The sequence below is a fragment of the Nesoenas mayeri genome, assembly GCF_963082525.1.
Source record: "Nesoenas mayeri genome assembly, chromosome: 25".
Lineage (NCBI taxonomy): Eukaryota > Metazoa > Chordata > Aves > Columbiformes > Columbidae > Nesoenas > Nesoenas mayeri.
This window is the reverse complement of record NC_137549.1, coordinates 4,511,836-4,527,796: the sequence shown is the minus strand read 5'-3', so window position 1 is coordinate 4,527,796 and position 15,961 is coordinate 4,511,836. Positions and strand designations below refer to the sequence as shown.

The following is a 15,961-nucleotide window of genomic DNA, read 5'->3' as shown; positions in this document are numbered from 1 at the left end:
AGAGCAACGGCCGCGCGCGCCCTGCGCCGTCTCCATAGCGACCGCGCCGTAAAGCGCGGCTGCGCGTGCCGCCTGGCCTCTCGCGGCACTTCCGGCCGGTGCGGCCTAGCGGCGGCGGCGCCCCCGTTGTCCCGCAGCCATGGAGATGCTGCTGCCGCCCGACGGTGAGCGCGGCCCCGCCGGGCCGGGGAGGGACCGGGAGGGCGCGGGGGAGAGCGGGGAGGCGGCGGCGGGGCCGGCGGGAGCTTGACGGCGCTGCCTCCCCCACAGACCAGGAGCTGCGGAATGTCATCGACAAGCTGGCGCAGTTCGTGGCGCGGAACGGGCCCGAGTTCGAGAAGATGACGATGGAGAAGCAGAAGGAGAACCCCAAATTCTCCTTCCTCTTCGGGGGCGACTTCTACGGCTACTACAAGTACAAGCTGGCCCTGGAGCAGCAGCAGCGTGAGTGGGGCCCGCGGGTTGTGCGGGTCCCGGGGCCGCGCCGGGCGCTGCGCCCCCCCCCCCCCGGCCGCCGGTTCGCGGCCCCGCTCGGCCCCGGCTGCCGGAGCGGGTTCCTCCGTCCCGGCCCCGCTCTGCCCGGCCACGGCCGGTTTGCCGCTTCGTCCTGCCCTCGGAGCCCCGCCCGCGGCTCCTCCGCCTCCTCCCGGCGGCGGGTTTGGAGCTCGGCCGGGCTGCGGGGCCGGGACACCCCGAGAACACGGTGGTTCGGCCCCGCAGCTCCGGGGGCTGGTCCTGGCACACAGAATCCCACAGTGTCGGGGGTTGGAGGGACCTGGGAATGGGAAAATCTGTCAAAGGAAACAAAATTAATTCAAAGTGACAAAAGTCAGCATTTTACATGGTTGAGTGACAAGACCTCATAGGAAAGCTTTGGTTCCCAGGCCATAATATATTTATGTGAACAGAATTTTCAAATCAGAAATGAAGTCCTGCAGTTATCCACGTTTGCTTGTATAAAAATTTGGTAACAAAAATCATGGAATCCCAGAGTGTCAGGGGTTGAAGGGACCTGGAAAGCTCATCCAGTACAATCCCCCCATGGAGCAGGAACACCCAGATGAGGTTACACAGGAAGGTGTCCAGGCGGATTGGAATGTCTGCAGAGAAGGAGACTCCACAGCCCCCCTGGGCAGCCTGGGCCAGGCTCTGTGTTGGCATCGCTCCTCTCAGAGTGCACAAGGAGCTGCTGACGCTCCTCTTGTGCACCATCCCGCCAGGGTTTCCTTTTGCCTTAAGCAATGACATAAAGAGCAAAGCTCTGGTTTGGAGCCAGTGTGATTTCTGCGTGCAGGCTGGTGGGAGCAGATTTTTTTGGAGTTTACTGTAAAATTGTATTTTGTCTGGTAGTGTTGTGCAAGCAAAGTCAAGATATCGAAGCTACCGCCCAGATCCAGCCGCTGCCACAACCGTCGCTCCCCCCGGCTGCGCCGCTCCCGGCTCCTCAGGGCACCCCGTCCGTGGAGGAGCTGATCCAGCAGAGTCAGTGGAACCTGCAGCAGCAGGAGCAGCATCTCCTCGCTATGAGACAGGTTGGTTTAAGATAAGCCAGTGGCTGTAAAAAGGAGTGAAGGGAGAGAGAAGGTTTCCTTCTGACTGGTGGTGGCAGCGTGTGTCGGTGGGGACAGGGAATATTGGCTTATTTTTGTTCTGTGGCAACTGCCGTTGTCTCCAGAGAACGGCTGTATCTGATGCGCTGGTAGGATTGACCTTTGATTAAACAGTTTATTTACTATATGAAAAACCTTGTTGTTTCGCAGAGTGGCACAAATTGTTACTGCTTTAATCTTTGTTAATGCTGCAGGTTGTTGGGATCCGCAAGACGCTCCTGCTTTTAGTATTTTAAAGTGGAATCGGATTAGGGGTGGGAAGGAACTTTGTGCTTTGAGCTAGTTGGTTTAGTTGGTTTTTGTAGGCAACGTTTTGCTATTAAAGCTATAAGGAACCAAACCGAGGAGTTCCTGGAGGAAAGCAGAATGCTGAGAGTATGTTCTATACATTGAGGAGTTCCTGCAATTATTTCTTTCTCATGATGCTGAGTCTGGTGGAAGTGAACTGGGCTTTTCCTGAGGAATGAGGAGAGTCTCTTCTCATAAAACCCCCAGATATGTGGTCACATTGCGTGTAAACCATCTTGGTCTTGGAGATAGCCATTTACAGCCACGAGGACAGAGATACAGCAGCTTAGTTCTTTAAATTAATCCTGGATGTAAGAGAATGATCATTTTGTCTCTTTTCTCAGGAACAAGTCACGTCAGCAGTGGCCCTTGCAATTGAGCAACAGATGCAAAAAGTGTTGGAGGAAACCCAGTTAGACATGAACGAATTTGACAACTTGCTGCAGCCAATAATTGACACTTGTACGAAAGATGCAATCTCAGTAAGTGGTCTAAATCTGAACCGTTATTTGGTGTTGTGGATTGAGTATAATGAGAATTGTGAGATTGTCTGTATAGTCAAGAGCAGCTTTATTGTGTCGTGTGGTGGGTGAGATGATGGCTGCTACTTGAAATCTCCCCTTCTTGAAGGTATTTTGGAATTCCGGGAAACCCGTATGATGTGAGCACATCAGTCTAACTTAAAACACTGTACATTTGCTTTCCTAAGGCTGGCAAGAACTGGATGTTTAGCAACGCAAAGTCTCCGGCGCACTGCGAGCTGATGGCCGGGCACCTGCGCAATCGCATCACGGCCGAAGGGGCTCACTTCGAGCTCCGCTTGCATCTCATCTACTTAATCAATGATGTTTTGCATCACTGGTAAGAATTCAATTGTGGGTTTCAGTTGGGTGTCTTGATTAATTTGATGAAGTCTCTCTCCACTAGATATATTAATTTGACTAGTTTGTTTTTAACATATTCTTTTTGGCAGTGGTCTTAAGGTATCCACAGCTGGCACAAAGTCCACTTTGTGTGTTTTTTCTCCAGTCAAGAATTTACAGTACAAATGTAAAGAAGGGAACTCTTCTATGAATCCACTACTTTTAGTGCAGAGAAGTTGGGGGAGATGAATATTACAATGTTCTTAGTATTAGAGAGAAAGTCAATAACTCTTCCCATTCCTTTTTTGAAGCCAGCGAAAGCAAGCGCGAGATCTTCTGGCTGCTTTGCAGAAGGTGGTTGTGCCTATTTATTGTACGAGTTTCCTGGCAGTGGAGGAGGACAAGCAACAGAAAATTGCCAGAGTGAGTATCTGGGTTGGGTTTAACTCTCCACTTCGCTTCGTCAGGTTAGCGCCGGGCAAATGCACAAATAGGATGTGAGAGGTCCGCTGAGATTCTTCCAGTGTGATTGTCCTCATAGAGTCAATGTAAATAAAATCACATACAGGATGTGCTTTAATTCATGTTTAAACTAGAACTTACAAATACTAGGCTTTAATTAAAAGTTACCGTAATGACAAATGCAGCGAAATGTTTGATGGCTCAAAGACACGTGTCGAAATCCGAGGTCTCTTTGCAAAACTAGAGCCATGAAAATGTTTTTCTTTTATTGTTCATAATTTCTAAAAGCCTTTCGTTCTTGAATTTATGCAGCTGCTTCAACTATGGGAGAAAAATGGGTACTTTGACGAGTCAATTATTCAGCAGTTGCAGAGCCCGGCTCTTGGACTTGGCCAGTACCAGGTTAGTCGCGACAGTAACGCTTTTCTGATTAGATATTTTCAAAACAAATATAGGAAATGTTTTCCTTTTTTGGGAAAGCAAATATTAAATCCTGCCCTTGAAGTTGTTTACAAGGTATTACAAAAAATAATGTAAAACATAACCTTGTTGTTTCAAATGTTCAATAGTCCGGTTGCTGACACAATCCCAGAAAGCCCATTTGCATTTTTAATTGCTGCAGTTTTGTGTCTATTTGACGGTGTGTTCTCTTTTGTGGAAATCAGGGTTTGGTAAAGCGGAAACTAAAGAAACCGTAACTTTAAATTGTATGCAGAAAGCATTAAAATGATTGTGGCAGCAGGAACTATTCATTTTTAGCATGAATAATGGATGCTGTTGATTTTAGCTCGATTTGGAAGTGGAGCATTAACAGAGACAGTGGGTTTCAGCTTGCAGAGAATATTTTGGAAGTCTTTAGGGCTTCCCGGTGTGACTGGTTCCCCTGAGCAGGTTACCACGTTCTCCTGCTTTTCCTGGGAGGGCGTGCAGAGCAATATTGGGAGACGGTGAATAAGCAGATCAGGTAACTGCTCTAGGTGGGGTGGTAACTTGTTCTCAATTTCTCCCATTTGATCAGGCAAATCTGATCACTGAATACGCCACGGTCGTGCAGCCTGTCCAGGTCGCCTTCCAGCAGCAGATGCAGAACCTGAAAACTCAGCACGAAGAGTTCGTGAACAGTTTGACGCAGCAGCAACAACAGCAGATCCAAATCCCCCCGCTGGAGAACGAGGTGAAATCAACCCCCCCGCCTCAGGCGCCAAGCGCAGCACCCGCCTCGGCCCCGCCGTCCGCTCCCGTCACGCAAGCAGGTGCTGAGCCGGCCTGGGACCTGGGCACAAATTTGGGGTGGTGGTGTGAGGTGGTGGTGGGGTTTTGCTCCTTTTTCGGTAGCAAGATGCTGTGCTGCCTTGGCTCAGGCAAAAGCCTGAAACTGGAGACTTGCAGCTGGTGCGGTCTGATGCTCGAATATAAAAAGAACCAAAGAGATAAATTTTAAAAGGATGCGGAATCCTCTCTCCCAGTAATAAATTTCTGCAGGATGTCCACGCATCCAACAAAATTATTAATGTTTATAAATATATAAAGGGTGAGTGCCATGAGGATGGAGCCAGGCTCTTCTCGGTGGCAAACAATGATAGGACAAGGGGTAATGGGATCAAGCTGGAACACAAGAGGTTCCACTTAAATTTGAGAAGAAACTTCTTCTCAGTAAGGGTGACAGAGCACTGGAACAGGCTGTCCAGGGGGGTTGTGGAGTCTCCTTCTCTGGAGACATTCAAAACCCGCCTGGACATGTTCCTGTGCGACCTCACCTGGGCGTTCCTGCTCCATGGGGGGATTGCACTGGATGAGCTTTTGAGGTCCCTTCCAATCCCAAACATACTGTGATACTGTGAAAATCCCAATGGAGCCTGCCAGAGATGTGCAGGTGTTTTATTAACTGTGTGTGACATGGATGCTCCTAACAGCCTCCCGTTTGTTGCAGATGATGGTAAATCTCAGCTGCCTCTGGCTGGTTCTACAGAATACGACACAACAGGGTCTGGCGTGCAGGACCCTGCCTCTGGTGGACCACGCGGCCCTGGATCTCACGATCAGATTCCTCCGAATAAACCGCCCTGGTTTGACCAACCTCACCCTGTTGCACCGTGGGGTCAACAACAGGTGAGAACCCCAATTCTGGAACAAGATGCAGAGGGAGGTGCAGCTCAGAATGACCGTCTTCGTGGTGGAAGTGCGGTGAAAGTTGTAAATCCAGATTCACGTGCTGAGCTTTCTCATTCTGAGCCCAGTTAAAAGCAAAGGATACATTGCATTTTGGTTTGTCAACCGTCACACGTTCCCTGTGAACAAGCAGAAGTACCACAGAGCTGTTTGGTTCAGGAACAGTTTGCTCTTTTCCTGTCTTTTCCCCGAAGCTACCGTTGTTCAGGCTTCGGAAGGTTCTTTCGCCTGCACATGTTGCCTGCAGGCTGTATTTGCTTTCAAAGGCAGGTTGTTTTTATCGCATTCGTTGTTTTTTAGCCTAATGCCCAGGTTTCTTTTCTTCACCACCAGGGACCACCTCATTGTCCTCCGTGGAATAACAACCATGAAGGAATGTGGAATGAACAGAGAGATCAAGGTTGGAATAATCAGCGCGAGACACCCTGGAACAACCAGCCCGATCCTTCTTGGAACAACCAGTTCGAAGCGCCGTGGAACAACCAGCACGAACAACCTCCATGGGGTGGGGGTCAGAGGGAACCTCCATTTCGAATGCAACGGCCACCTCACTTCAGAGGCCCATTTCCTCCACATCAGCAACATCCCCAATTCAACCAGCCCCCGCATCCGCATAATTTCAACCGCTTTCCACCTCGCTTCATGCAGGATGATTTTCCACCTCGCCATCCCTTTGAAAGGCCTCCTTATCCTCATCGTTTTGATTACCCCCAGGGGGATTTTCCTCAAGGTAAAGTGCGCGCCAGGCCAGGTTTTCTTACGTCGCGATGCTGATTGCCATTACAAAATGATTTGGTTTGTTCTTGGTGGACTGTCGTGGGTTTCCCGAGAAACGCTGAGTTTGGGGTTTGGGAAACCGCTGCTAACAATGCAGTAGGAAACACATAGAGGAGTTGGAATCTTCCTTGCTTTTTGAGTCTTCCTTCCCCAATAGACAACCAGGAATCGAGGATCCTGTTGTGTTGAGAGCAGCTGCTCTGGCCAGGGAGGGAGATGCGCTGCAGATATTCCTGAACGGGGACCCGTAGCCAGTCTCTGGTTCTGCAGTTCCGTTGCTTTTCTGGATCCGCAAGGCTCTGGGTGCCAAGATTGTATTTTGGGATAAACGCACTGATTGAAGCACATCTCTGTGATCGCTTTCCTGTCTCTGTAGCTATAAATAATACGTTTTAACCTTCCCATTCTGCAGAAATGGGACCTCCTCACCATCACCCTGGTCACAGATTGCCTCATCCTGGAATCAGCGAGCATCCTCCCTGGGGAGGGCCACAGCACCCTGATTTTGGGCCTCCCCCGCACGGATTTAACGGGCAGCCCCCCCACATGCGGCGCCAAGGGCCCCCTCACATGAATCACGATGATCCCAGCCTGGTGCCAAACGTTCCCTACTTTGATCTTCCTGCCGGACTGATGGCTCCGCTCGTAAAAGTAAGTGCTGACTTCAGAGTCCGCCTGCTAGGATTAAAAGATCAAACCCCCCTGCACAATGTGAGGGACAGTTTAACGTGGACATTTGTGATTTCAAATCTTTCCATCCAGCGACCGTCAGCCAGAGTTGTTGTGGGGCACACGTGGGCAGGAGTGGGGGGAGGAGGCAGTGAAAATGGTGACGTTTTCAAGTGTTATGTCCCGGCGAAAGCCCTTTGAGCTCATAGCTGAGCACACCGCAGGTTTGGCCAGGCTGAGGCGGGTAGATGCGATCTGCGTTTAACCTACCCGACGATCCCGTTAATGCTGCGGTGTGTATAGCGCTGGCTTTTCTCATAGAATCACAATGGTAGTGACAGCACGGAGAGCATTGGGTCACCTGCAGGATCCTTGTTCCTGGCCCGTTTTTTAATCCCGTAGTGAAATGGGAGGTCCCTACGCAGTTAAATCTCTATTTCTCTCTTCAGGAGCCACCCCATGACACATGACACCAATGTCATTTGTTTTGTTTCCGGCAGCTTGAAGATCATGAGTATAAACCTTTAGATCCTAAAGATATACGTCTTCCACCCCCAATGCCCCCCAGTGAGAGACTCCTGGCTGCGGTTGAGGCATTTTATAGTCCACCATCTCATGACAGGCCTAGAAACAGGTAAGAGTAGGTATAGCGAATAATCTGGTAAGGAAAATGCCCTGAGAAGCTGTCTCAGACCACCAAGAGCCTCCCTCTTCCTTCGCCCGTGTTCTTCTAATGCTGAAATGATGCTCTTGTTGTACTGTAAACTGCACACGGTTTGATCTTACACTGGGATTTGTGAGACATCTTTGCCCAGGCCCTTTGTTCCCCTCAAAATCTGGTGGAAATCCTGAAGGTGTCCATTAAAATCAAAGCAGGACTTTACAGACGCCGGTTCTGTGTGTGGTTGATCTATTGCAGTGAAGGCTGGGAGCAGAACGGACTGTACGAATTCTTCAGAGCTAAAATGCGAGCGAGGCGGAGGAAAGGTCAGGAGAAGAGAAACAGGTGAGAGGTCCCGTGTGCCGTTGCCTGATGAGCCGTGTTTGTCTAGAAGGTGCTGGGAATACCGGGGGTAAATGCAGAGGGATGTTCAGCAACACGCTGATGGAGTCACTGAGTTTCAACTTGCTGGAATTTCTGTCTAATCAGCAGAAAATAGTTTTTGCCACACTCAGGTTTTCACTGGATTGTCTGCAAAATCCAGGGCTTGTGTGTAATTTGAATTTGGTCAGATGTATATTTGCATTTCTCGTGCTTCTCCCGGGGGATTCACTGCAGTTCCTCTGTCTGTACAGTGGCCCTTCCCGGTCTCGCAGTCGGTCTAAGAGCCGAGGTCGCTCGTCCTCCCGCTCCAATTCACGATCTTCAAAATCGTCTGGCTCCTATTCGAGGTCACGATCCCGCTCTTGCTCTCGATCACGATCCTATTCGCGCTCTCAGTCCAGGTAAAACGCAGGCGGCTGAATCGCAGGAACTGGGGGAGTGGGAAGAAATCCACCCTGAGGGTCGAATGAGGAGCCCCGGGTGTCGCTTTGGGAGCTCGTGCGCCTGATCTCGCGTGATTCGTCTGGTTCTCCCCTTGCAGAAGCCGAAGCAGGTCCCGCTCCTCTCACAGCCGCTCGCGGTCGCGGTCACGATCAAGATCCAAATCGTACTCCCCGGGGAGGCGGCGCCGGTCCCAGTCTCGCAGCCCCACTCCTCCGTAAGCTTTTCCTTGGTTATTCCTCTTTCCACCTGGGTTGTCTGGACAAGTACCAATGCGGGTGCTTTCTCCTATGTTGGGTATATTAAGTATTTCAGTGAAAAGTAGAAACGAAGGTGGCAGGCAGATTTAGAAAGGATTTATATGCTAGATGTGCTTATAGAGAGAACATTACTCTATTGTGGTGGCTTTTTGTTATAACAAAATCTTGTTCAACTTTGACTGCCTCCTGTGCCCGCTGAGGAATCCTCCCAGTAACTTCTGTGGCAGGAAGACCATAGCGTTTGATTTCACGGGTACTGAGGAGCAGGTGGGGCGTTCTGGCCCCTTTCAAACTTCATAGCCAGCAGCTTGATGAAAGAGTAGTTCAGGAGAGCGGATGGGGTCATATGGGGTGTTAATGTCTACTAGAATATAAATAACCTTACATTTTGTCAGAACAGGATCACTTGCTCTTAATTTGTTCTTTTTCACTTGCTCTTAATTTGTTCTTTTTCACTTGCTCTTAATTTGTTCTTTTTCACTTGCTCTTAATTTGTTCTTTTTATTTCCTTAGTTCTTCTGCTGGTTTGGGCTCCAGCTCTGGGCCTCCTATACCAGAATCAAGACTTGGAGAAGAAAATAAAGGTCATCAGATGCTGGTGAAAATGGGTAAGGTGCTGTTCTGGAATCTTACACAAGCCAGGAAACTAAGTTGGGGACGCAGCTCTTGGACACAATGACTCAAAGCATGTTCATGAGTAATTTTCTGTTGGTATTCCGAGGGCAACAATAGGATATTCAGAGACATACGTGTATAGAACACGGAGTGGTGTGGCAGTCGCCTTTCTGGGAAGGATGTGGAGCATGGGGACATGAGTTTTTCGGGCTAGAGCTGATGCTTGTCAGCTTGCAGAATCTGTCCATGAATGCTGTTGAAATCAATGGGACGGTTCATAGGTTGCTTCAGGCTGGCTGTTACCATCCTGCTCTATCAAACTGCTGCTTGCTTTGGTTGTTTCCAAAATGTCTGTTTGTCCTCAGAATTCTAGTAATCGAAAAATAGTGTCAGGATGACAGTGTTGGGTCCTTTCCGCAGGATGGAGCGGATCTGGTGGACTGGGAGCCAAGGAACAAGGAATTCAGGATCCCATTAAAGGAGGGGATATCCGGGACAAATGGGATCAGTACAAAGGAGTGGGAGTTGCGTTAGATGACCCTTACGAAAACTACCGAAGAAACAAGAGTTACTCGTTTATCGCACGCATGAAGGCCAGAGAAGAATGTAAGTGGATGTTTCTAAGCCATTTAAACCACTTTGTAGACTTGACAGTGATTTTGTGCTATTTACTGTAGACTGTAAACCCACATCAAAATATTAGTTACTCTTAATGCTTTCTAACTTAACGGATACAATTAAAAAAACAGGTAAGTAGACGTATACTCTGATTACTTAGCATCTTTTCAGGGGTTGTGTTGTATTCTCATTTCTGAAACACTGATCAATTGGCCTGTCTGTGTAAGCCGCCTCTTGGCTGCGATCCCGAGAGCCCGTGTCCCAGAAGGTCCCCCCTGCGAAACAGGACGATCCCAAGGAAGGTTCAGAAAGTGGAGGTGCTGCCCAGGACATGAGCACAACGCTCCAAATGATCCTTTTGTTCTGCAGAGAGTCTGTGTTACGTACAACAATTGCACTTGCCAGTGATTAAAGCAAAGAAATTGGCATGTTAATGAAGTCACTTCTGCCTATGGCTGCAGTAGATCTGTGTAATTAAATGGGTTAAATAAAGCCCAAAAGACAAAGTTCTTATGAGTAGAGCCCCCATTCCATGAGACATTTCAGCCAGCGTAGGTAACTGCAGAATGTGTAAGAACTCTTTTCCTTATTGTTTCAGTGAAGCGTGAAACGCAAGACCCTCCACCACCCGAATAAGACTCTCTGAAGAAAGATGTCTTGCATCTTCTACAAAACATTAAACTTGTATAAATCCGGATTAAAGTCTGGAGGAAGTGACAAATGAATTACTTTTAAAACTATGGTGACAAATGGAAAGCTAGGACATGCACTTCAACACTTGTCGTTTTAGTGTTTAAAAAGGCCAGTCGTAACTATGACATGTCTAGCAAGTTTAAGAATTTCCATTTATTTTGCAAAATTTTTTGATTAGTTACCCATTTTATACTAGAATGACACCCCAGCCAACTCTCCCCGGTGTAGGATCGTGCCTCATTCATTCCTGTGGAATACAGACGTTATCTGATCCGGTTGTGTGTTCTCTAGTTCCATAATGTATGTTTATTTCTCTCAAAAGGTTAATTCTATTTGAAGTGGAGGGGTGCTGCCTTGGGATCAAGTCACACTGATGCTGAGCAGTGTATCCTAATGTCTAAATGGGGAATGACGCATCTAGTTCCAGTACAGGTGACCTACGAGCGCTGGGCGAGCTCGTTAGGACCCACCCTAACGAGCCAACCTAACGCCCCTCCACACCAGCTGCTGCAGCCCCAGCTCTGCTCACAACACGAGGGGTCCCTGGCGTAGCTTGTCCAGCGCTCTGAGGGACGTTCAATGCTTTGTAACGGAAGACATTCTTTAAGCTTTTTATATTTTTGTATATACCCTTTAATAAAAGCTAATTAGTTCACTAGAAGAGAATCCATTTTCTCTGCATTGCAAGTTTCTAATGATGAAACGTTCTTGGAAACTTCCTTTAATCTCAATAAGAAAAAAAGCCCTTTTGTAACTGTTCCCAGAGCCACCCGAGAGCCGTGAGGCCCCCACACTGCGCCGCGGCCCCGAGGGGGCGCGTGGGCACCTCCGCGTCCTCAGTGTCGCAGAAACCCTCCTGAACCCGTTCCGTTCCTATGGTGAAATCCCCGTTTGTTTAGATCTACTGTAGTTGTGGAGCTGTAACTGTCTGTGAGCGGCATTCACCACCTGTACGTCACCAACTTGTGAGTTTTATTGTTTTGCCTTCCAATAAACACTTTTCTTTTTTAAAGAAAATGACGGCTCATATTTCAGAGTAAATGGATTCCAGGGGGCTGGCTATAAGCTTCCTTGTATTGAGTTTAATGATCTAGGCTCGTTATACGTAAACATTGCTTAGATGTGGCAGTAAGTCAGGATACGGTATTTTCCTACTGTGAACAGATTCCTGGGGGGCTGCAGCACAGACTTCCACGTCTGCCGTGATCACAGATCTATATGCTAAATATACATACTGTGATGACCTACACCCTCCTTGGGGAGAAAAGGGGTTTCTTGGCTTCTTTTTTGCTGCACACTTGGTACAATCTGACGAAGGGCTCCTGCCCATCCCTGGATCATGTACATGAGTAAAAAATTCAGCTCTAGGAAAATAAGTTATGTATAACAAGACAGGTAGCAGTTAGTACAAATCTTTCCAGTACGTAGTTTGTAACTTGGTATCTGTACGCTTTGGAAGAGTTTCTCGTTCCACTTGGAGATCTGTAAATGTAAAATTTACTTCAAATTCAAATATCAATCCATTTTTTCCTCCCGTGCTTTCTGAGTTCCTTGCCGTGCTTTCTCGGTTGTTAAAGGTGGGGATTTGTGAGTCTTGATGTACTGAAAAGAAAAAGAGTCAATATACAAATACCTCTGGCATGTAGATAAATACTTTTTAGTCTTTAATAAATAACAAATCTTCATGTTATCTGCACTTTTCTGTACCAGTAACAGAACCCGACCCTTCTGTTCCTGGCTTGTTTGAGATGGCTGAAGGGCCCAGTAGAAACCTTCATCTCTCCAAACTGGGGCCTCCAGTAAGACTTTGGTCTCCTGACCAAACTCCTGAGATGTTATTGTTATGGGCCTAATCAATAGATTATTCTTCTATGAAATCCTTTATTCAATGCTATTATGAACTTTACGACTATTATGACTAATGAATAATACACAAAGAAAACCAGTTTGCTGCAGCTACCAGGAAGAATTTACCCCTCCTCTCTCTACCATAAATACCTCCTTGGCCTCTTCCAGGGTGTGGTAGTGGAATTTCTCCTTCTCTAGCGACTCCACAAGGGATGAGTGAAGGTGATGAATGTTCTCAACAAACTGCTGAGTCAACATCAAGTGCTGCTTCAACATGGAGTTTAAAACGAGCGCTGCCGGGCTGTACGCTGTCAGGGCTGCAAGAACCGAGGGGAAACACGCTGGGGACAAGTCGCAGCCAGACGGGAAGGGCCGAGCAGCCCCAGCAGGGCTCAGACACATAAAATAGAGTAAAACTGAAGAGTAAGAAACATTTTCCAGTACCTTCTACAGCATCCGTGCTGATGACATGACTGGCAATAGGCACGGGGTCGACGTAGCTGTTCCCTACAGGTGGGTCAAGCAGCGCAGCCGGGGTTGCTGTGGTGAGGACAAAGGTGGAATTATGGGGTTGGGAGTGGGGAAAGTTTCTTTACGCTTCGTTTACAACACATGCCGTGTGGAAGGCGACTTTTCTAACCCTAGACAGTAAAAATAAAGGTGCTTGTTTCTCAAGCACACCCCAGTTTCTGTTTTCTTCCCCTCAGAAACAAAGGCCACATCTGCCTTTGTACATGGAGCCCTAGTGCTTCCCCAAAAAACAAATATAGGGCAACAGAAAGAACTCTACGATGAGCAATCACACGGGGCAGTATCTCCTGAACTTACTCTTTGCCCAGCAATAGGCGAACGGCAAATCCACCGTCTGAACCGCAGTTTCTTTGACGGTTACTCTGTGCACCTGCCGATGCTGTTCTCTGGTAAGCGGAGGTGGCGCTGCCGGAGACGCGTGTTCTCCGCAACACGTGCAGCTCTCGGAATGCTGCCCTGAGGTCTGTGAGACGCGATCCCTGTCTGCTGTAGATTGAGACCTCTCAAAGTCGTCAGAATATTCTGAATTAATGGTTCTCTCATCGTCATCAAAATCATCCTGTTTGCGTCCTGGGAAATCTGCAGAAACTCCACTTAAGTGCTCAGAGATTTCAGCTTCAGTCACAGTGTTTTCAACGTCCCGTTCGGAAGCATCATTCGCACCAGGCGCTGCGCTTCTCATTTGAAGAGAAACTTGGTCCTTCACCACCAGGAATGAATCTTTTTTCGAATTTCTCTTTGATTCTTGGGTAATTTGAATGTCTGTCTCCTGCAAAACAAAAGAGCTGTGTGTTAGAAGCAGCAAAATGCAGCCCAGACTGTGCCTCCACCTGTCCTGCTGCACATCCCTGAGAGTAGATCATCAGGAAATAAACCCGTGGTGTTCCCGTATCACCTCACAACCTGTGCAGCGCTGTTGTGTTTAGTAAGGAAATACAGACATGAAAAAAATCATGTGGTCGGGTTTCATTAGACTGTAATAACCCTGATGTCGCCCTCAGAGCTGGTGAACTTGCAGTATAAGTATTTGTTTTCTAACATCCACCCTCCACCAAGCAGCAGAACAGAAACGCGCTACTAGGGAACTTGTGCTTACCTTCTGCTTTAATTCCGCTGCCTCACTGGTGATATTTGGTGCCAAATCATCAAGGCTCAGGATATTCAGTCTGAAGTCTGCAATGAAATGACATTCTCAGGAGAATTTGCATGGAAATTAAAGTACACTTTCCCTTCAGAGAGAAAAGTCAAAAAAGAAGAATAATTACTAGCAGGCAGTCTCTCTAAACCCTTGATTTAGCGGTTTCCTCCTTGGCCTGTGGGTCTGCAAACCCAAGTTCACGACGTTCCTGTTGCCCCATGTCTGCGCTTGTTCTCACACAGACCCGTTAGTACCTTGTCCCACTGATCCATGAAAACTGTTCTAAATGCTGTACTTGTTTTGACACCGTCATTAAGGGGCGCCCAGGGAAGCATAATTAAACTGAACCCATTAAATGCAAAGACAAGAAAAATACAAATAGATTACCCTAGAAAAAAAGAAACGGATCAACACAATTCCTTTGCTAAAGCCTCCATTTACGTAAAATTACACTACTGAACCCTTTCCAAGTGAGTATTTGCCATCGGTACATTTGTCAGTAGATTATTAGTACAATTCATGCCAAGTCTACTGAGACGATATTTTAGAAAACGTACCATACGAGCTGCTGCTGATTGAATCTTCTCCATCAGCTGCTTTTGAAAACAATTCATCTAACGATTTTATTTCACTTCTCTCACTCTGAGGTGACACTTGGCTTTGCTTCATGTTGCATGTTGCAGGCAGAGTCACCTTTACAGAATTGTCTTTCATGGACGATGGTGGCGATTCAGAGCTCATTTTACGTTGTACTGACAGGTTTCCACTGGCTGGTGCGGGTGGTGGGGAATTAACTCTACCAAAAGCACTTTTCTCTGAGTCTTTGCTATGAACCAAAGATGTTTCAGGTACCTCTGCCAGGGAAACTTCTTTATGGGATGGAGGAGGCGTTCCTGATGGAGTCTTACTCTTCTAAAGGACATAAAAAAGAGATTTATATGTTACTTCACTTATTATCTGTAGATCACTAAAGAAGAAAACAAATTACAACGGGTAAAAAATGTGGATTGAAGCTAAGTCATATCACGAACAAGCCACAAATCCAAAATTAAAATTTAGTTTCTGGTTTTATCTAAATAAAAGCAATTTACCAATTTAACACAATTTTGTGGAAGTGTAAATAAAAAACCATAATCCAGCAAAGTCGTCTGTATTTACCTTTCTACTCTGTTTAGAATCACTTACAACAACCCTCCGATTGTCGTTGCTGCTGGAAAACTCCAAAGAGCTCTCTGTCAATTCTCTCATGTCCTCTTCACCACTATCCAAATGAAGGTGCTGTTTAACCATGACATTCTTTTTAAGGCTCTGGATGTTTTCCTCTTCCTTGAAACCAGCATTACCAAGGGATTTATTTCCACTGGTGGCCGCAGAATTCTTCAGGTACTTCCTGCCCCTCGCACTGTGTTCACGACTGGCAGTGGATGAGGACGACTCTTCATCCAAAGGCTTCTGGCCCATAGTGTTCTGCAGGTCCATCTGCTTCTTTCGGTTCATGATTCTGCTCTCCAGCTGCACCACCTTCCGCAGCGCTGAGCTGGACCGCGCGTGGGAAGCGCTGCCCGGGTTGCTCTGTGCGCTGCGCCCGCTCGCTGCCCGCGCAGCGCTCCCCGGCACCGGGCACCAGGGGCTGCCATTCCCGCTGCGCGCCTTTAGAAACCTGCTGCTGTAGAAAGGAGCGACTCCAGCTTTCTCGAGCCCGCTGTCACCCGCCGGCCGGACTCCACCGGGGCGGGGAAGGCCGCTGGGCCCGGCGGTGACGGTTCTGCGGGGAGCATCGCTGTGTCCCTGCTGAGAAGAGGATGCAAAGAGCCCTCAGCGGAGGAGGCGGGCGGCCAGTTGAGCTCCCCGCGCCCCACAAGGCCCTGCCCTCAGCGCCGCCTGAAGCACCGGCCCGGGCCCCGCGGCTGCGCGGCGGCCGGGACGGGAGCTGG

The 15,961-nt window shown here is 48.1% G+C and overlaps 2 protein-coding genes across 3 annotated transcripts; one reads left to right on the top strand and one right to left on the bottom strand.

Moving 5' to 3' along the window:
* Positions 1-102: 102 nt before the first annotated feature.
* Positions 103-12,017, top strand: CHERP (calcium homeostasis endoplasmic reticulum protein). 2 transcript variants are annotated; one of them, XM_080359530.1, is made up of 18 exons: positions 103-164; positions 271-444; positions 1,351-1,532; positions 2,243-2,380; positions 2,608-2,759; positions 3,073-3,184; positions 3,536-3,625; positions 4,242-4,476; positions 5,154-5,332; positions 5,726-6,122; positions 6,582-6,820; positions 7,339-7,472; positions 7,758-7,844; positions 8,135-8,284; positions 8,425-8,541; positions 9,098-9,192; positions 9,620-9,805; positions 10,833-12,017. In XM_080359530.1, exons 1-18 carry the CDS (start codon positions 140-142, stop codon positions 10,835-10,837), a joined length of 2,697 nt encoding a protein of 898 aa, XP_080215656.1. In that variant the 5' UTR covers positions 103-139; the 3' UTR covers positions 10,838-12,017. The 2 variants fall into 2 exon arrangements, with proteins under 2 accessions (XP_080215656.1, XP_080215655.1); XM_080359529.1 differs by having other exon boundaries at positions 10,416-12,016.
* LOC308049502 (uncharacterized protein C19orf44) lies at positions 12,017-15,662 on the bottom strand (the record flags this gene model as incomplete). The annotated part of the gene is made up of 7 exons (XM_080359184.1): positions 12,017-12,112; positions 12,509-12,675; positions 12,803-12,898; positions 13,187-13,658; positions 13,986-14,062; positions 14,585-14,939; positions 15,186-15,662. Coding segments are annotated over 7 exons (1,731 nt in total), but the record flags the coding sequence as incomplete, so codon positions are not given.
* Between the last annotated feature and the right edge of the window lie 299 nt (positions 15,663-15,961).

Bases quoted from the DNA above. Each gene is read 5' to 3' on its own strand.
- CHERP (XM_080359529.1), top strand. From the start codon at position 140: ATGGAGATGCTGCTGCCGCCCGACG. The intron at 3,626-4,241 runs GTTAGTCGCGAC...CCATTTGATCAG, and splicing joins TTGGACTTGGCCAGTACCAG to GCAAATCTGATCACTGAATA. The intron at 9,193-9,619 runs GTAAGGTGCTGT...TCCTTTCCGCAG, and splicing joins TCAGATGCTGGTGAAAATGG to GATGGAGCGGATCTGGTGGA.